Below are 21,856 nucleotides of genomic sequence, written 5' to 3'. Positions count from 1 at the left end.
ATTTAAATGTCAGGAAAAGATTTTTGAAAGTGTATGTTTGGAGTTTCGCTTTATATGGAAGTGAAACTTGGACGATAGGAGTATATGAGAAGAAAATATTAGAAGCTTTTGAAATGCGGTGTTGTAGGAGAATGTTAAAAATCTGATGGGTGGATAAAGTGACAAATGAAGAGGTATTGCGGCAAATAGATAAAGAAAGAAGCATTTGGAAAAATATAGTTAGAAGAAGAGACAGACTTATAGGCCACATACTAAGGCATCCTGGAATAGTCGCTTTAGTATTGAAAGGACAGGTAGAAGGAAAAAATTGTGTAGGCAGGCCACGTTTGGAATATGTAAAACAAATTGTTAGGGATGTAGGATGTAGAGTGTATACTGAAATGAAACGACTAGCACTAGATAGGGAATCTTGGAGATCTGCATCAAACCAGTCAAATGACTGAAGACAAAAAAAAAATTAACCAAACTTAACCTACACTCGCTAACCTTGACTAATTAACAGGAGTGTTTTGATTATTTAAATAATAAATAATTGCAATAATTACTGAATTTATTAAATAAATACTCAAAAAATTACAGTGTTAATTAGTCAAGGTTAGCGAGCGAAGCGAGCATAGGTTAAGTTTGGTTAAATTATATTTATTAAATAAATAAATATAAATAACCATTTATTAAAATTAATAAAGCCTGTTCATTTTCCACCGGTGATTGAATATTTTGTTTTTAAATAAAGCTGTAGCTGCAGTGGCATTAATACGTAAGTACTGAATATTTAATCAGATATCTATAAAATAATAAAGTATCTGGTGAGGACTCAATAATGGCATAACTTTTATAATTATACTGATTAGTTAATTAATGTATGATGATCTATTAGAGAAATTATTTGAAAACATTTGGAAAACAGAAAAAATTCCATAAGAATGGGCAGTCTGCCCTAATTCATCCTCTACCCAAATAGGAGACAAATAGAAGTTAATATCACATAGGAATATCTCTTCTTTTAGTAACCTAAAGTTGTAGAAAACTGAATAGCACATCAATAAACAATTTGGAGAATTTATCAGGGTGGTTTAGAACAGGAAGATCTTGTGTGGAACAAATCGTTCGTATGAAATTAATAAAATAACATAGAATGGTGAAATACAAGAGTTATGTATTACATTTCACATTTTAAAAAGGTATATGATTCTGTTGATAGAAATGGGAATGAATGATAAACTTTTAACTGAACAAAAATTTCCATTGTCTTCTCTAAAGTTAAACTTATTTGGAATTGCAGGAATGATTAAAGTCAAAAAAGGGATAAGGTAATGATCTGTTGAGTCCGATCACTTTTTATTCTATTCTGGGTAGAGGATAAAAGAATAGAGAAGAACAATAAAGATTTTGAGATCAATATTGATAACAGACAAAGATATCAGATTATACACTTTTTGTTGGTTTTAATATCTGAAAATATTACTAAAATGTAAGACATGTGATATGAAGTAAATAAATTTAATACAAAATCAGAACGAGGCTTTACAGTCATTCAAGATCAGTGTTACTTGTGGAAATGCATTTGAGAAAAACAATGTCAAAAACAACTTTCACTTGTGAACTTTACACACATTGTCTCTACACCTCATTTTCTGAACTGGTGGAATCCATCAACACCTACCAAATTACCCGATCGGTATAATTCTGGACTTAAAATGTTCATAAACATTATCCGCACGTTATAAACAAAGGTAATATAAAAATCTAATTTTTTTTTGTCTTTAAGCATTTTGTAGCCTTGGCTGGCCTATGTGGTAAAAATTGTAGTGTTGTAGCCTTTCATCTACATGTTCTGGGTTTGAATCCTGGTCAGGTATGGCATTTTTCACATTCTACAAAGGTATTTACATTTTTCATATTCTACAAATTACCATCTCATGTCTGACACAATATCTAACGGTGGTACAACATGTTAAAAAAAAAAAAGAAAAAAGTGCTTTGTAGGCATAACTATGCCAAAATTTAAATAGTTTAAATCTCATTCTAGTCTACTTTATGTGTAGATGCTTACATACATAATTTTTCTCTTTAGTATGAATATTAAGATGTTTCTTTAAATTAGAAGGATTATAAAAAACCTTTTGGCAGAATTTACATACATAATTTTTCTCTCTTGTACGAATATTAAGAAATCTGTTCTAATTAGAAGAACAATTCTAAAAACCTTTTGGCAGAAGTTACAAACATAACCTTTCTCTTTTGTATGAATATTTAAATGTGATTTTAACGTAGATCTTCTAGTTCCATTATCAATAGTAACCTGTAAAATTAAAAAAAAACAAATAATTACAATTGAAAATCAAAGGGACACATTAAAAGTCAATGTCAGATTATGATGGAATGAAATTCTGTTACCCGAAATGCTTGAGGACTTCACTGTTCCCCAGATTAATTCAGGATTCAGTATGCAACAAGATGGTGCTCCACCAAACTTTATGGAGATTTACCATGTTCCTGAACAAAGCTTCTCTGGATGTTGTATCAGACAAGGAGAAATATCCAACAATATTTAAATATATATATACGACTTGCAACAATAAAGTAATGAGACTGATTTTTCTTTGCAAGATGTGGCAACCCTGCAGCTTGCGTAGGCACACCATCTTTAACCTTGGTCTATAAGCTACTTCTAGTCCAAGCGGCACATTGATGCAACTGCTCAGTCGTGAGTTGTGCTGTAATAAGTGAACACATGTTTTTTTGTGTCTCTCGTCACAGAAATGAAACCGCAAAATATTGCGCAACGGTATGCCATTTCTTTTTGCGTTAAATTGGGTGAAAACACGACGACAGCTTACGGTAAGCTTCAGAAGGTTTTTGGAGAGAAGATTATGTCAAGAGCTCAAGTTATTCGGTGGCATACAATTTTTAGTGAAGGCAGAACGAATGTTGAAGATGACGACCGCAGTGGACGACCATCAACCTCACGGACAGATGTCAACTTCACCAGGGTATATGAAATCGTACAATCTGATCGAAGATTATCCGTGAAAATGATCACAGAAGAACTCAACATCGATCGAGAAACGGTAATATTAACTGAAGATCTTGGTATGAGAAAGATTTGTGCAAAAATGGTCCCCAAAAATCTCACACAACAACAGCGAGAAACACGGAATAATGTGGCAGCCGATCTGTTAGAGCAAACGAAAATCAATCCAGATTTGTTGGGCCGTGTTATCACCGGTGATGAAGGTTGGTTTTTGCAATACGATCCAGAGACGAAACACTAAAGTTTGCAATGGTGCTCAAAGGGATCACCCAGAACAAAAAAAGTTCACGTGTCAAAGTCAAAAGTGAAATGCATGCTTCTGTGTTTCTTCGATTCCAAGGGAATTATTCATAAAGAGCGGGTGCCTCCTGGACAAACAGTTAACCAATATTTCTACAAATAAATTTTAGAAAGACTTCGTAAACGAGTTCTTCGTGTCATTGTCAACATTGCTGATAATTGGATTATGCATCACGATAATGCGCCATCCCATACTGCTCTGTCAGTACAGCAATTTTTAACCTCAAAACAAATTTCAGTACTACCACAGCCACCTTATTCGCCAGATATCGCTCCGTGGGACTTTTTTCTATTTCCAAGAGTCAAAATGGCGGTCAAGGGACACCATTTTCAAACAACACAAGATGTCTAAAAAGCTGTGACGAGGGTCACAGGAGGATATTACAGAAGATGAGTTCCAGAAATGTTACCATCGATGGCAGAAACGCTGGAATAAGTGTGTGCAATCAGAGGGGAACTACTTTGAAGGAGACAACACTAAGCATGACTAAAACGGTAAGCAACCTTTTTTGTCACATTACTTTATTGTCGCACCTCGTATATGTATATATTCACATACATAGGTGAGCAATGTCAAAACCAAACTGAGAATGCTGGAACTGCAGTTATTTGAGTGTCACCTTTAACAATGCTTCTGTTAGCATCGTTATTGGTTATGTGTTACTAATCTCATCTACTGCTGTCAGTCGTAAACTATTCGTACATCAGTGCAGAACGTTGTTTCCCTACTCCAGGAATAAACTTATCTAACTGATTACACCTAGTGTACATTCTTTATTCAGGTTATTTTTTACTGAATTAGTTTTATATTCTTATAAAGCAGACTAATCTTTATGCAGTTTCTTAAAAAAAAAAATTAGTAAACCAGTTTGAGGTTTCACCTGTGGAAGCAGGTAGATAATGATGAGATGGTTTTGTTTCTAGCTGTATATATGCTATCTGAAAATTTTTTTTATCATCTTTTTTTACTGGGGTTTTTAATTGACTTATTTGTAATTCATTTAGCAAAAACATATATATATATATATTTTGGCTTTTGTAAAACTAATTATAAAGCAAATTCCTACACACTGTATTTTTTTAACCATATGATTGTACCTCTTTTTCCTTACACTATACAAATGTTCCAAATTTCTTTTTAATTTTACTAAAATAAATTTATTTTTATTTATATATGAGTAACACACTAAGATTACTTAGTGTGTTACTCATTAAACATTAGAATGATATCTGCACTATATATGATAAACGTTTTTACATTATCCAGATTTGGCATTGCAAAAGTCAATCTGGATAATTGGTGTTCCAATGTATGCAAAATCTAACACCCTTACCTCTTCATTTTCAACTTTAAAATTTTCTGATTTAACTAAGTTGGTCTCTTCAATTGCTAAAGGATCTTTTTCAATATCATCATCAATAATATCAAGCGGTTCCTTTTTCAGTTGTACATCAAGCGGTTCCTCTTTCAGTTGTAATAAATTTACTTGCTGTAATAAAAAACAAAAAATGAATGACACAAAGTAAATATTTTATAATTTTTTGTATAAAGGAGGTCAACTAAATTAAGGGATTTGAATGTTTTTGTTATCTGATAAACTGATTTTTATGTTATTTTGTACACTGTTTTCAAATATGGCCACAATTTTTTTTTCTGTCAAGTAACAATATTTTTCTTACCCCTACGCAGTTTTTTTTTACCTCTACAGACTTCTACTGCCTTTTTTCTTCCTTTCAACGCTTCTCAGGTCATATTTTCTATTCTAGTCAGCTTGCGGATCATCTATATGGAAGCACTAACAGTACCCTGCAATCAGGTTTGCATTCTTCTGCCTTCCATTTCATTAGTGTGTTCCAGTTTGTTTATATCTAAATGAAATCTTTCAACCTGTTCTTCACTTACAGCACCAAGATTATCGAGTAAGTAATTAATATAAGAATGCAGAAAATGGACCTCTTGGAATTTCATTAGCATGACTTCCACTATAAACTTAAAATTTGGGTTCTTATTGTTCCCAACATTAATCTTTACATGGATCTAGCAGTTAATAATGATAAAGAAGAATTTAGATTTGGAGTAACAGTACAAGGTGAAAAGATAAAGATGCTACGATTTGCTGATGATATAGTAATTCTAGCCGAGAATAAAAAGGATTTAGAAGAAACAATGAACAGCAAGTCTTACGCAAGAACTATCGCGTGAAAATAAACAAGAAGAAAACAAAAGTAATGAAATGTAGTAGAAATAACAAAGATGGACCACTGAATGTGAAAATAGGAGGAGAAAAGATTATGGAGGTAGAAGAATTTTGTTATTTGAGAAGTAGAATTACTAAAGATGGACGAAGCAGGAGCGATATAAAATGCCGAATAGCACAAGCAAAACGAGCCTTCAGTAAGCAATATAATTTGTTTACATCAAAAATTAATTTAAATGTCAGGAAAAGATTTTTGAAAGTATATGTTTGGAGTGTCGCTTTATATGGAAGTGAAACTTGGACGATCGGAGTATCTGAGAAGAAAAGATTAGAAGCCTTTGAAATGCGGTGCTATAGGAGAATGTTAAAAATCAGATGGGTGGATAAAGTGACAAATGAAGAGGTATTGCGGCAAATAGATGAAGAAAGAAGCATTTGGAAAAATATAGTTAAAAGAAGAGACAGACTTATAGGCCACATATTAAGGCATCCTGGAATAGTCGCTTTAATATTGGAAGGACAGGTAGAAGGAAAAAATTATGTAGGCAGGCCACGTTTGGAATATGTAAAACAAATTGTTAGGGATGTAGGATGTAGAGGGTATACTGAAATGAAACGACTAGCACTAGATAGGGAATCTTGGAGAGCTGCATCAAACCAGTCAAATGACTGAAGACAAAAAAAAATTCCCCAAAAACTTCTTTATCACTTATTTAAATGCTTTCCAAGCTTCTTTTTCAATGTCCTCTATATTTTTTTGAAAGACTCAGTCTTCAAAAAGTTTACAAACATCTGGACCATTGAAAACACCTTTCACTTTCAGTTCTGACAGTTGTGGAAACGTATGGCATATACATTTAAAACACTCTCCTTCTTTAAAGAGAACCTTTACAAATTGTTTCATCAATCCCAGTTGTAGTAAATCTACTTGGCGTAATAAAAAACAATAAATGAATGCTACAAAGTAAATAATTTATGATTTTTTGTATAATTTATCAAATTAAAAAAAAAAATGGTATTTCTAATTCACTTACCACAAACATTAACAGTGCAGCCACAGTTAAATTATTATTACTTGGTGACCCTTAATTTTGACTACAAAATGTTATCATCCAAACTTAAATGTTAAAAATGCTGCTACTCACTTTACAGATTTTTCTACAAAATGTAATCTTTTACAATCAAATAATTTATTATAACTCTTGCGGCAATTCTCATGATTTAGTTTTTTCTAATCTTACTGACGTTAAGTGTTAATGCTCATGGTGAAATTTTTTATCGTTATAAATATATCATTTACCTTTACAGATAACAACGTTGTCTTAAGATTTTGAATTCTAGTCTTATCTCTCATAAATATTTCACGGATTATAAAAATATTAGTATTGTAAGATTTAATATTTACTAAATGATACAATGTACATCTACTAATTTTAAGAATTATTTAACAACAAAGTGTATGTAATACACTTAGTTGTAAAGATTTATTATTAAATTATACTGTTAATGTTGAGGAATCTTTATTTAATTATTCATAAGATTATTTTATAGCTAACAAAAATGACGATAGATCTTCTCCATCTCATATGGATTTTGAAACTCTAACAATGATTTTTTCAACTGAAATTACATTTAATTGTAATGACTGCTACAGAAAATGTTATTCTGAGAATGATGTTAAAGTCATTTGCTGACTAATTACAATTTTTTGATTGGCCCAGAAAATATTCATTCTCTTTTAGTGAAACAAATTCTCCGTCTTTTTGTACAGTTTTCAACTAAGCTCTTAAATTGTTCGTTAAATACTCTTGTTTCTTATAGCATTTGGAAAATTTGCTACATATGCCCATTATTTAAAAACTGTAATATCCATAATTATTTCACTATCAGCAAATGCAAAGTTTTTGCCAAACTCTTAAATAAGGTAGTTTGCATGAAAATTACACCTCGTATAAAGAAATTTGTAATTCCTAAAAAGCATGGTTTTTTGGAACGTAAATCTATACAAACGACCTTTTGTGTATATATGGATAATAATGTTGATTCACTAAATGATGGTTATTAAATTGATGAAATTTATACTGATTTCTGTTCTGCATTTGATGTAGTTAATATCATATTAACCCACCGGGTTGGTCTAGTGGTGAACGCGTCTTCCCAAATCAGCTGATTTGGGAGAGAGTTCCAGCGTTCAAGTCCTAGTAAAGCCAGATATTTTTACACGGATTTGAAAACTAGATCGTGGATATCGGTGTTCTTTGGTGGTTGGGTTTCAATTAACCACACATATCAGGTATGGTCGAACTGAGAATGTACAAGACTACACTTCATTCACACTCATACATATCATCCTCTGAAGTATTATCTAAACGGTAGTTACCGGAGGCTAAACAGGAAAAAAGAATTTAATATATTAGTTATTAAAATTTGGTGCGTATGGATTTAACAATTAATTGTTTTCTTTGATACATTAATTTTGTTCAAAAAGAATCCCGTATATAAAAAAATTATAATTTTATCTCTAAGCCTATTTATGTTAGATCTGGCGTAAGGCAAGGCATGCATTTGGGTTCTCCAGTTTTCCTAGTATTTATAAGCGAGATTCAATTAAATTATACGCTATTCACATTTTTTATTATTTGTGGATGATATGAAATTATTTAAGCTTATCAAAATCCAGTTTATATTAAATTACTTCAAATCAATTTGAACTCTATGAAAAAATAATGTAACTTAAATACCATTTCTTCTAACATAAATTTTTTTTTCATATTTAATTTGGAAGGTTTGCTAATGTTGATATAACTATTTACTGAATAATACTGCATTACTGAAGGTATTTTTTATTAAAGACTTAGGTCAATATTTTGATAGTAAGTTAACCTTCAATAAATACACTTGTTATACTGTATCTAAGTCACTAAAAATGGTAAATTAACTCTTACGAAGAGGTAAATTGTAAATGGTAAATTAACTCTTAACTGGTAACATTAACTTTTCAGAACTTTAGGTTATGCTTTTATTATCGCCAGTCCCAAAAAACAAAACATGGAAAAATCAATAGTCAACAAATTTTAATATATGGGAGTAAAATCGAAATTAATCATTTAGATAGTGAATTCAATCAAAAAAAAATGAGAAAAATAGAATTTGCCTACAAACTAAGAAAAGATATAACAAAAGTAACAACTCGGTAGATGCCAAAATCAGACACCAAAATTTGGTAATCAAACCCGAGGTTTATATCAGGTACATCCTCAGTTTGAAATCAGATAAAATAAATCCAATTACAAAAAAAAGTAAAAACTTGAGAAAAATCCTAGGACCAATACGAATACAAGAAAATGAATGCAGATTAAGAAATAATAAAGATACTTATTACAAACACAATGAAACCAAGAAAATCTCACATTCCATCAGAAAAAGAAAAGCCAAATCTTTTTCCATGCTCATAGAAAATACCAACAACTACATTTATAGTAAAAAAAGAAGATCAATAAAGGTTTCAAGGATTTCAAAGAGGAGAAAAAGGAACATTTGGTCAAAAGACAGAAGACGAAAATAAAGCAAAAGAACGAAGAACTGTTTGAAAACCAGGAACGAAAACACACAGCAGAAATAAATATAAATAAATGCAAAAAATTGTTCACAGTTCTGTCGGCCAAACATACAAAATAAAAAAAAACTTACATGCTCAAATGATGTATCAGTTTTGGTCATGTGATGTGGTACAAATAAGAATGTTATTTCTGCTACATCATCCTGTTCAGTCTCTAATTTAATATCTTTATTAACAGACAGAACTTCATTAATAAAAGTATTACTTATTGGCCCATCCATTATCTGTAAAAAAATAAAAAGAAACAAACAAAAATTATAATGAATACCTCGAATAAAAAAAATATAAACCATCTGTCTCCTATAATTCCTTAATGATAGTTTTTGGTTTGTTTTATGATGACTTGAATGTGATTGACATTAAATCTGTTTGTGAGGAAATGTGACACAGCCGTTGGAATCCATGGGAACTACATATGCATACCCTTAGAATAAGGCTTGTAACAAAAATCTTTTTATATTGAAAGTGTAGTCACAGCCTCACGGTTATGAACCTTAGCTTTTCAGATATTTCATCTTAGGTGTAGTGATGACATGATAAATCAAGATATTTACATATTTGCAAAATAATAGATGCAGTTCTGTTTAAATCTGTTTTAACATAAATAAAATATGAGATTTATGATGAAAATTGAGAAATTGTCTTCAGGGAAAGCGAGTGCCTTATTTGATGATAGGGGTCTCAAACTCTTTCGTAACATTTTAAAAAGAAGGCAGAAACAGACCTCTCTTGATCGTTACCTTGTGAAGGTCTCACTCACGCAGTGAAAGTCAGGAAAGTGAGGCCAAAAAGGCCCGACATTAAAGTGATGATTAATAAACATTGTGTGTTATTAATATATTAATAAATAAATTAATAAACGTTATGTGTGTTATTACTCGTTTATTTATATACAAATTGTGTATATTATATTAATAACTGTGTTTTGGGTTAGTTTCATATCGCTAGAACGCATTAATATATATTAGATTATTTTAAATGGGAAAAATTGCTTTGAGATACGATATTTTTGCCATACGACGATGATCACAGAACGAATTAAATTCGTATCTCAAGGTACCACTGTATTTTAATATAATATTAAAATACGACATGATAAATATTATTTTTAGCTCAAAGTTTTATCGGTTCACATCCATCTCTATTTCTTTTGGAGATAGCCAATATACAAAGCAAGTGAAAGTAAAGATAAAAGACTACAATAACAAACATTTTACCCCTTTAATTACATAATCTTTCTTTTCTGTAAACAAACAATGTTTAATGTAATTTAAAGAATTTTAAATACATTAAACACTTTATGAACCAAAATATTTTAAGAAACATTATTTATGAAACTGAATCAATTTGACAATTTCCTTTATGGCAAAAAAAATTATGACATATAATACTTAGTGTAAAAAAAAAGAAAATTTTTAAATACCTTAACAGCAAGTTTATCACATTCTAATCTTGCTAGTTGTTTAGCTCTTAATAAAAGTGATTCTGTATGAAGATCATCCCCAATATCTTTTGTAATTTCATCCACACTCATCGCATTTACTAAGCGTTCCAAAAATGTTACAAACTATAAGAAAAAACCTACAGTTAAATATTACAGGTCTGTATTTTGATAGACATAAAATATTATAAAATTCATTTAAAAACAATTACTGTAAAATAAAATTTATACATTTTTAATACTTGTTACTAAGTAGTGGGTGGACTAAAAATTGGTTTCTCCTAATTTTATTAGTAATAAAATACACTTTGCAGTAAATTTTAATACATATCAGAGGAACTGTTCAAAATCTCCTTCTATGCTAATGCGCTATTATTCGTGTCAGCATTTTTAACCGGTAAATTACATATTTTTACAACAAAGTTTTGTCTCAATTTATAAAATCTACTGAATTTTTAACTAAAAAAGCTTCAGGTAATTCAGGACATTTGCATTTAAGGAAAGTACCACATCTCTGATTATTCTCCATAACAAAAAACCATAACTAAAAAATCATAAGGCATCAAACCACCGCATTAATGACATGATCATTCAATTTTCATCAACATCTTATTCGTTTTGGGAAAATTTTAACTGCAATAGTCCCTAAGTACATGACTGATTTTGCTGCCTAACATACGAATAGATAGCTGCCTAACATACTTAACACGGAGTTGTTCAATAGCTCAGCAATAACAAAATCTCATAACATCTGAAGAGACGAATCCCCTTTTATATTTCCATTGAACAAATAAAGTTTCTAACACTCTTTTTGTGGTCCCGCACAAAACATGAATTTCAAGTACATTAACCCTAGATGGACCAAGGGAGGTCAAAAAATCTGAAAAAATTAATTTGTGTCATTAAAGGTAACATTTTTTTCTGAAAACATCAAGTTCAGATTTCTAACAGCTTTTTATTTTCATAACAGAAATTAGATAATGGATTACTTTTTAACCCCCCCCCCCTTGACCAACAAATGACCCACCTTATGTTATTAAAAAAAATATATTTTTTAAAACAGAAAGTATTTTCCTTGAAATGTTTCAGTTTTTCTAAATGAGATTATTTTGTTATGGTAAGTTGGCATGCCTGCTTATATTCAATCAGTAGTATTCAGTCAGTGTGTTTGTAGTTGATAATACTTTCTGTACTAGGCTAGTTTTATTTGAGTTTTTTTGTGAAATGGTTGTTTTATCTTTTTGAAATTGAATGAATATATTTCTACCCGTGATATAGAAATTATATTACATTAAGATGACATATTGATGAAGATGAGTTGTGCAATTCAAGTGAAACAGAAGACTTTGCTTATGACAACAACGTTCATAAATTTTATTTATATATAAAAGCTGAACAAAATTGTTTAAACACAAATGTTTTCACCAAAAGAAAAATTACCGAGTATAATTACTAAAATTCTTTTAGCCATAAATCAAATACATACAACAAATCCACAAAAAAAATTTTTTTTAACAGAGTTAAACAAAAAATTAATTATTATTTACTCACAATTGATTAATCTCGTCTCAAATTTTCTTTTGTAATTTCACATGAACTCAAATCAACCCCAATTTATGTAACTTTGATTCAATACAAGCCTTATCATCTTCCAGAGTTCTTATTCTACTATTGGCTGAATCTGTTAATTCCAACTGTCTATTTAACTGTGAGTTTAGTGCAGCTATTTTATCTTTCAATGACTCTATACGCTAAGAAACATCAATCACCGATTATCTTAAACACAAATTTTCAAAAATAACTTATTTATTAACATCTGAATTTTATTCTTTAACAATTTATACTAAATCTAAATTGAATTCTCTTTGTAAACATCCAATGATCTAATGAAAATGAACAGAATGCACATAATTGGATCAAGTGAAGCGAAATGAGAACAAAAATCTACAACTGATTATTTTACTTTATACCGATTAAAAAACAAAAGGAAGAAGAAGAGAAGACTGGGTAACTGGAGAGTCAATTATTCTAAATAAAGAATTATCACTGAAGTTACAGAAAAGATAATTTTTATCCACAGGATCAACTGCTGTCGAGCTAAGAATGAACTGAAAAGATTTGCTTTTAATGCAAATGCATAAGGAAACTAATAAACATAAAGATTATGTGACTAGGGTAGTGAACAGGTAGAGAAGATTATGAAACAAGAAAGTGTATTTTGCAGTTTTGTGGTACAGGAAGATCAAACAGCGGGTAAGTATGGGCATACAGAGTTAATTTCAGAAGGTTAATTAAGTTTTAAAAGGAAAATTAAAACTTATAACAAACACTTGGTTTAAAATTACAAAATATTTTATATATATAGATCACCAATAGAAATAAAAACATCAAAACTGTTTATAATAGTGAATGAAAAATTAAAAAAATATAATAAAAAAGAACATGGATTGTTAAAAGCTACTTTTATTTCTGCCTCATGTAGGTAAAATAATAAAAATAATATTGATAAGTTTAAGTTAAAAATTCAGTCATTTGGTCATACATGAGCCACCTCCACGACAGGCCGAGAACTTTCCAAATAACCATTGTAACTTGGAAGTATTGATGGGGGCTTTTGAATGATTAATGAGAGATCAGCTGCATACATCAAATTTTGGTTATTGCAAAGATCGTATATAAATATATTTACAGCTTACTACAATCATGTAATAATAACAGGGGAAACTAGACTAACTACTACAACCATCACACAATGAACAGTCTCCTAAACCTACAGTAGTCGTTAAATTTTTATTCTACTTTACAATTAATATCTTATTTTTATATTTTGTGAGAAGCAACATTTTTTTCTTGGCACTTGATAACTTCCATACATAAATGGAAAATGTGAACAAACACACAAATGTGTAGCACATATTTGTGCTACACAAATGATACGTTCACATTTAAATCTGATACATTTCATTTGAATGTAACTTTCATTTCAAATGAATGCGCTTGTAAAATACATGAATGAATTCTTGGTTCAAAAAACATATGAATTTCACAACAAAGATCATTGTATTTTTAGATTTAGTAAACATCAAAGCATTAAAAAATACTTTTTTAACCAAGAGCAATATTTTTTTTTTTCCACGGTACACTATAAAAGACAGGAAAAACTAAAAATTAAAAAAAATGTTTAACGTTAATTATAAATAACTGATTTATCCCTGTTTTCATTAAAGATTTCCCTTATTCTATCTTTAACACTTGCTTCCTGTGATTCAACAAATCTTATTGGTGTACTGAGAATTATTGCTAACGATTCAAGAATATGACAAAATTCATTTTGTAACCTGTTCCCTTTTTCCTCTCTCTGCTTCAAATCATCTAATTAAAAAAACAAAAACAAAATGTAATTTTATACAACTTATCAAATATCAGCATGAGAATAAAACACACCTGCTTTGGCAGCACAGAACTGTACTGTAAACCTATTTAATAAATCACCAATTCAAAAATTAATCTGATTTAATCTTTAAATATATATTATTTTTAAAAAAACAGTTAAATAATGTAAAGCATACCTCTCAGTGTGGATATTGTATCTTCTTGAACAGCAATATTTCCAGTTGCTGAACCCAAACTACGATTTAATGCTGTTAATTTATCCCTTAATTCCTGTAACTCTCTTTCAGCAGCACGCTGCTGTATTTCTAATGTCTCCTTTTCCTATACGACAAACCAACTAAATAATTAGGAAATATACTGTTTCACCTGAATAAAGAATACTAATATTTTTAAATTACAATATAGATTTTAGAAATATTTATAAGGTACACTTTTTTGTAACATTAATAAAGATTAATAAACTGTTACAGAAATTTCAATCAAAGATATCCATAATTTGGATAGTTAAATTAAAAATATAAATAAATGTAGAATCAAAATATTCGACAGTTCTTACAAACATTAAAAACTGGACAAAAATGACTTAAAAAGTAATTATATGTACATTTTTAACATTTGTAAATTTTTGTAATCATTTAATAATTATTTATGAGTCCAAGATAAAAGAATGCATCGCTATATAGTTTCAAATATCAAAAACATCTCAACGAGGAATTGCATAGAAAATGCCTACATTAATAATCTCTGTCTCTCTTTTTTCTGTTTAGCCTCCAGAACCACTGTAAGGTATTATTTCAGAGGATGAATGAAGATGATATGTATGAATGTAAATGAAGTGTAGTCTTGTACAGTCTCAGGTCGACCATTCCTGGGATGTATGGTTAACTGAAACCCAACCATCAAAGAATACGACCCAGTATCCACGACCTGGGATTTGAACATAAGAACTCTTGACTTCAAAATCAGCTGATTTACGATGACAAGACTAACCCGATGGATCTACATTAATAATCTGACAAATAACAGGTTCTTTTAAATAAGAAAAACTGAATAATATTCGCTTCCCTTTAGATGGAAAACTGTACAAGCAGCAGCTACAAAAAAAAAACCTGAGCAATCAAAAGTTTTTAATTTAACATAAAATATTATCAATGTATGCCTCAATATACAAAAAAAAAAAAAACAATATGCATTTTTCTTCTTATAAATCTAAAACCTCTCTAAAAACCACAAATAAAAATTTAAATTATGACGATTAAGATTTGACATAAAACAACTTTTTTTATTTTTATAAGAAATAGAAAATTCACGCATTTTCAAACAAAAATAAAATTTCTGAATCAGATGAAAACAGTCACAAACCTGTCTCAGTCGATCGATCTCTAAAATATGATCTGCAGCTTGCCTCTGAAGTTTATCACGATCAGCTAATGCTCTTTCTAATGCGTCTCTACAACTACGTAACCCAACTTTAACTGTAGCTAATGTATCAGACATAGTAGTAGATCTTGTTTGTAGCAATGGTGTTTCCTAAATGAAATAAATTAGAATGATACAACGAGTAACTTCCATCATTTTACTTCAGTTAATAAAATAAAAAAAAACACAAATTTGAAAAAAAAAACATGCTAAACAGATAATTATACACTTTTACCGTAAAAGCACTTCACAGACTGATAGTTTTAATTCGCAAAGAAAAATGTAAATTCAAGTGCATACATTACATTTTTTTTTAATTTCATACAATACAAACTGCAATCGCATTCAAATTTACAATACAAAGTAACTTATTGAGCACTACATATTATGATCACAATCAAATACTGGTTTTACGCCTATATGAATAATATTCCTGCTAAGTCAAGAATATGAGGGAAACTTTTTTTTTATACTAATTTCATCGACTTAATCTTAAAAAAAATAAAAATTGTATTTATTATTTTTTTAGTATTTATACTTAGGGTGGTCATTTGTTGATAATTGATAATCTGCTGTCACTGCCAGTGTTTAACGACACAAAATGATCCGATGTACAAACAAAGGCCATTCTTAGATCAATTGCTTTCACAGTTTCATAAGGGGAAAGGAGTTGCCTTTCCCCTTATGAAAATTTGACAGTAGATGAAGGAACGTGTGGTTTTCAAGGAAGGATTTGGTTCCAGGTTTATAATAAAAAAAAAAACCAGACAAGAATGGGATAAAACTGTAGATTGTGTGTGACTCTTCAACCGGATGTGATCTTCAGCTTGATGTTTATACTGGCAAAAGGAAAGATAATTCAGTTACATCACTATTCCAGAGACCATTGTCTCAGTATCTTGACAAGGAGCATACTGTATTCCTGGGCAGATTTTACACTTCACCAGCTTTATTTGGATTTTTAGCTTCTATGTCTAAAGTGGAAAGATACAAGCGATGTTTTAGTGTTGTTATCGGCTCACAAAATGACTCGAACAGATGTTCAAGTTCATTCAAAAGAAGGTACGATAACAAAATCCAAACCCGATGTCATCATTGACTGTAACAAAAATAAATCCAGCGATAGAAATGACCAAATCATTGCCGATTATCCTTTCAAGAGGAAACAAATGAAATTGTGGAAAAAACTGTTCTTTCATTTTTTTTAAGATGGCTGCTTCAAATTCATTTCTCCTTTATCGTGAATCCCGACCTCCAAGCTTGAGAAATAAATACAATTAGAAAAGTTTATCGAGTCACTTTGAGTAGAATCGGGCAATAAAGGTGGACCTCTTGTTCAAAAAACAATTCCTATGTCTGTTGCTTCAAATACTCACTGGATGTCACTTTCCAGACAGGATTTCTCCCACAGATAAAAATGCTCAGCCAACACAGATTTGTAAAGTGTCTTCGGAAAAGAGTAAAACATCTACAGGGAAAGTAGGAAGACGAGAAATTGGTTGGTGGTGTTCCGACTGGTACAGCACTGTGTCTTTCAGACTGTTTCAAACTATGCCATACCAACCCCAAGTATATATAACAATTTCACATTTGCTTTTTGCACATATTCACTGTTATAATTAAGTGAATACTATAGGTTTTTTAATTTGTAATAAATTAGAGACAAGTTTATTTTAGTTTTCAATCTTGTAAAATTAGTGAAAAAGCAAGCAGTAAAGTGAACTTATCACAGTCACAATTTTATTTTTTCGCTTTTTTATTTTTATTTTTTCACACAAACGGTGAGTAGTATATTTTTTTAAATTCATACACTAAAATAAACTTCATGATTTGCTCTTTAAAATGGTATATAATGTATTTATATTCAATCCGTATTTATTTTAAAACAAATTTTAAAAATCTACCTAAAAACCCCCAGGATGAACATGGATACAATTGCTGGGCTTCAATGTGTTAAATAAGTAAACTTCATTTCAGTTTTAAACTGATGATTACAAGATAATGAACAATATTAGTTCTGGGTACTTACGTATTAACGCCACCGCAGCTACAGCTTTATTTAAACTGGATTTCGGTGGAAAATGAGCCGAAACAGATTCAAAACAGAATATAAATGGTTATTTATATTTATTTATTTTATAAATATAATTTAACCAAATTTAACCTACGCTCGTTTCGTTCGCTAACCTTGACTAATTAACACTGTAATTTTTTGAGTATTTATTTAATTTATTGTTTAAATAATCAAATCGCAATAATTACTGAATTTATTAAATAAATACTCAAAAAATTACGGTGTTAATTAGTCAAAGTTAGCGAACGAAGCAAGCGTAGGTTAAGTTTGGTTGAATTATATTTATAAAATAAATAAAGAGACTGTTCATTTTCCACTGAAATCCGATTGACTAATTTGTTTTTAAATGAAGCTGTAGCTGTGGTGGCATTAATACATAAGTACCTAGTTCTGTTTAAAATTTTCAATCATTTTCAATTTGTGAATACCATGAAAAATAATAAGTACCGATCCATCAATTTCTCATAGAAGCATGTTAAGGATAATATCAACCTTAAGAAGTACGAGAGCTAAGAAAGCTGTATAGTAATCTACGTCTGGTTAAGTATCTAACAAACAATAAGCATGACTAAACATTTAGCTACATGATGTATTAGAAAAAGATATATTTTGCCTTGAAAAGTATATTTATCAAAGGAAAATGAAAACAAATTATAATAAGTAATTAAAAATGCATATACCTGAACAAGTTCTGAAGCTTTATGGATCAACATATCTTGACCCGTAAGATCAGGAGGAACTTCTGTAGAAAAGGCATTCGATAACGTAGACTGGAATAAAATGTTCAGCATTTAAAAAAAATTAGGGTTCAAATACAGAGATAGAAGAACAATTGCTAACATGTACAGGAACCAAACAGCAACAGTAACAATTGAAGAACATAAGAAAGAAGCCGTAATAAGAAATGGAGTCCGACAAGGATGTCCCCTATCTCCGTTACTTTTTAATCTTTACATGGAACTAGCAGTTAATGATGTTAAAGAACAATTTAGATTCGGAGTAACAGTACAAGGTGAAAAGATAAAAATGCTACGATTTGCTGATGATATAGTAATTCTAGCCGAGAGTAAAAAGGATTTAGAAGAAACAATGAACGGCATAGATGAAGTCCTACGCAAGAACTATCGCGTGAAAATAAACAAGAACAAAACAAAAGTAATGAAATGTAGTAGAAATGACAAAGATGGACCACTGAATGTGAAAATAGGAGGAGAAAAGATTATGGAGGTAGAAGAATTTTGTTATTTGAGAAGTAGAATTACTAAAGATGGACGAAGCAGGAGCGATATAAAATGCCGAATAGCACAAGCTCAACGAGCCTTCAGTAAGAAATATAATTTGTTTACATCAAAAATTAATTTAAATGTCAGGAAAAGATTTTTAAAGTATATGTTTGGAGTGTCGCTTTATATGGAAGTGAAACTTGGACGATCGGAGTATCTGAGAAGAAAAGATTAGAAGCTTTTTAAATGCGGTGCTATAGGAGAATGTTAAAAATCAGATGGGTGGATAAAGTGACAAATGAAGAGGTATTGCGGCAAATAGATGAAGAAAGAAGCATTTGGAAAAATATAGTTAAAAGAAGAGACAGACTTATAGGCCACATACTAAGGCATCCTGGAATAGTCGCTTTAATATTGGAAGGATAGGTAGAAGGGAAATATGTGTAGGCAGGCCACGTTTGGAATATGTAAAACAAATTGTTAGGGATGTAACAATTTGAGGGTATACTGAAATGAAACGACTAGCACTAGATAGGGAATCTTGGAGAGCTGCATCAAACCAGTCAAATGACTGAAGACAAAAAAAAAACCTTACAAGAGGCACAAATTGATTTTATATTGATTACTTTCTATAAAGCAGTACCACTGTTTGTTTATTTCAACAAACTTTGCTCTTTCTAAATTCACTAATAACTATATTTCTTTCAAAAGTGTGAATGAATCTTACACAACACTTTCTCTTTGGAGTATACATTTTTACCTCCTTACATTCCTAATACAACAGAAAATAAAAATCCAATTAACAAAGTTTACAATCTAATTCCAACTGTGATGCAAATATTGTGTCCAATTTTTCTACGGTTTTAGAGTAAATATTTTCCAATTAGAAACATAAAAATAACAATAATAATTTAAGATTATCCAATGTTATAGATTTTCCAATACACCCTCAAACATTATGCCTTTTATTTTTGGTGACTGAGCACATCCATTTTTACAAACAATAAACTAAAAAAATAATCCAAATGAGAAGCATAAAAAACTATATTTTTTACATTATCATTAATTAATAACAGCTATGAAACTAAAAAATAAAACTGGCCAGCTTATACACTCCAACCAATTAATTACCAAATAGATAAAAGAACTCCACTCTGTTCACCCATCAATATTCCTTAACTAATACTCTATCTAACCAATTTCTATATGAATTAAAAATAATCTACACTGCAAGCCCACCTTTATTCTCTTGCGTAATGAAGCAATAATTGCATTTTGTCAAACAGCTTGTTCTTTAAGCTGTTCAGTTTCCACTTGCAATTCAGCAGCACGCCGATCACGACTTCAAAGTGATCTCTTCATCTCTAGCAGCTAAACAAAATATATTTAAAGTAGTTATTATTAAACTTATTATAACAAATTGTTAGGGATGTAGGATGTAGAGGGTATACTGAAATGAAACGTCTAGCACTAGATAGGGAATCTTGGAGAGCTGCATCAAACCAGTCAAATGACTGAAGACAAAAAAAAAATTATTAAACTAGATAATTTTAAAATTTACTTACAATTAATAATAAAATCAATATTATATTTCTGTACTAAGAAAGTCTTGCGCTTGCTTCTTTTTACTGACAAAAAAGTACTTTATATCTTCAAAAGAGATGTTAAACAAAGGATATCTTAATAATGTCACAGGAAGGAACATTATGAAGTACAGTACAATTTTCTTCAGTCAAAATAATTTTTAAACAGGTAGCACAATTTTTTTTAAACTAAGTAATGTAACATTTTCAACAATTTTAATTGTTTAAATAAATTTGCTATAAAATAATCCCTCACTGTTTGCAGTTTTACTTATTGGCAGTTGCCTCATCCAATTTTTTTGGGTGAATTTTACTAGTATAACTGCAAATAAATTAACATTTAGTACAGTAATTAACAAATGCTTTGTTATTACTGTACTATCTTTTACCATTTGAAAACAATATTCTCACCTGTATTTGGAAAGAGGTTATCAGCATTACAGGATAATATATTAAATAATAAACATAATATTTATTTAATAATAGTACAACATAATAAATTTACACAAAGCCTACATGATATGTACATTTTTATAAAAATGTTTATTTTAACTGTAACCTAATTATGATGATAAAGAAAATACAAGAATTGCCAGCAACTGCTTTGTCGCTATCAACAAACTTGGTGTCAATGCTGACCATTTGCAAATCGTAGCAGTTGGTATGCGGGCTACTTATATCATTTTGTTATGTTCTCAAGCTCAGTATGTATATTAATAGAGCCAACCGGCAAGTTGCAGTTGTGTATTGAGCAGATACATTCAGTTTGTGTGTCGTTTTAGTACGATTTGAGACACACGTCATGGGTTTTTTTTTTATTACTAAGTCTGGTTTTTTCTTTTCATTTTATCAATGAAAAGAAGACAAAAAAATTAAGCCTCTAATTAGGGAGGTTGACTTTCTTGATAAACTAAAAACTAGTGAAAGCATAGCTTCAGTAGCAAAACTATGTAACATGAATCAATTATTCACTACATAAAGAAAAAGTACGGACAAGTTTAACGGTAGGTTTTTCTCAATTGGCTACGTTTGTTTTTGTTTGTCATGACACAAACATTGAAAAAACCAAAAAAGCTTTGAATTTATGGATCAAAGATTCAAACATAAAAAACCAGAATCTCTCAGTTCACTTCTTATTTGAGAAAAAGCAAAACGTTTGTACAACTTTGTTAAATCTGAGAATGAAAGTAGGACTAGTGCAATTATGCTTTCTGCTAGTAAAGGCTAGTTTGTAAACTTTAAGAAATAGTTTTCTCAGCACTATGTTAGCAAAACTGAAGAAATAGCATTAGCTGACCACAAAGCAACATATTCATTTCTAGAACAACTGCATAACCTCATATCAACAAAAGACTATTTAACGGATCAAGTTTTAACAGAGATGAAACAGGCTTACATCGGAAGAGGATGCCTTCATGAACCTGTTTTGCTGCAATGTTAATAGCGAGCATAACTCGCTGTCAGAACAACTGACATAAATGTCAGTTGTATTCACCGGAAGAAAACATTGGACAGGTTGATCTGGGTTCATTTGTCAAAGAGTGAAATAAGGATGTATGTCATCTAAAAAAA

The 21,856-nt window shown here is 30.3% G+C and overlaps 2 protein-coding genes across 2 annotated transcripts; both read right to left on the bottom strand.

Annotated features, from left to right (window-relative positions):
* Positions 1–553: 553 nt before the first annotated feature.
* LOC142327533 (uncharacterized) lies at positions 554–12,278 on the bottom strand. Its single transcript, XM_075370673.1, has 5 exons — positions 12,144–12,278; positions 10,575–10,732; positions 9,223–9,375; positions 4,669–4,824; positions 554–2,302 (listed from the first exon to the last, which is right to left on the bottom strand). Exons 2-5 carry the CDS (start codon positions 10,683–10,685, stop codon positions 2,096–2,098), a joined length of 627 nt encoding a protein of 208 aa, XP_075226788.1. The 5' UTR covers positions 10,686–10,732; positions 12,144–12,278; the 3' UTR covers positions 554–2,095.
* LOC142328305 (uncharacterized) lies at positions 12,231–18,269 on the bottom strand. Its single transcript, XM_075372012.1, has 4 exons — positions 18,159–18,269; positions 15,348–15,515; positions 14,162–14,306; positions 12,231–12,368 (listed from the first exon to the last, which is right to left on the bottom strand). The coding sequence occupies exons 1-4, from the start codon at positions 18,267–18,269 to the stop codon at positions 12,358–12,360; spliced, it is 435 nt and encodes a 144-aa protein (XP_075228127.1). The 3' UTR covers positions 12,231–12,357.
* Positions 18,270–21,856: the final 3,587 nt, after the last annotated feature.

Source organism: Lycorma delicatula, chromosome 7, assembly GCF_047948215.1.
Source record: "Lycorma delicatula isolate Av1 chromosome 7, ASM4794821v1, whole genome shotgun sequence".
Lineage (NCBI taxonomy): Eukaryota > Metazoa > Arthropoda > Insecta > Hemiptera > Fulgoridae > Lycorma > Lycorma delicatula.
This window is presented reverse-complemented; position numbering and strand designations above follow the sequence as displayed.

Bases quoted from the DNA above. Each gene is read 5' to 3' on its own strand.
- LOC142327533 (XM_075370673.1), bottom strand. From the start codon at position 10,685: ATGAGTGTGGATGAAATTACAAAAGATATTGGGGATGATCTTCATACA. The intron at 9,376-10,574 runs GTATTTAAAAAT...ATTTTTTTACAG, and splicing joins GTGATAAACTTGCTGTTAAG to ATAATGGATGGGCCAATAAG. The intron at 2,303-4,668 runs GTAAGGGTGTTA...TTAATTTTACAG, and splicing joins TTAAAGTTGAAAATGAAGAG to GTTACTATTGATAATGGAAC.
- LOC142328305 (XM_075372012.1), bottom strand. From the start codon at position 18,269: ATGCTGAACATTTTATTCCAGTCTACGTTATCGAATGCCTTTTCTACA. The intron at 15,516-18,158 runs GTATATGCATTT...TATTTCATTTAG, and splicing joins AAGCTTCAGAACTTGTTCAG to GAAACACCATTGCTACAAAC. The intron at 14,307-15,347 runs GTTTGTGACTGT...TTTGTCGTATAG, and splicing joins AGATCGATCGACTGAGACAG to GAAAAGGAGACATTAGAAAT.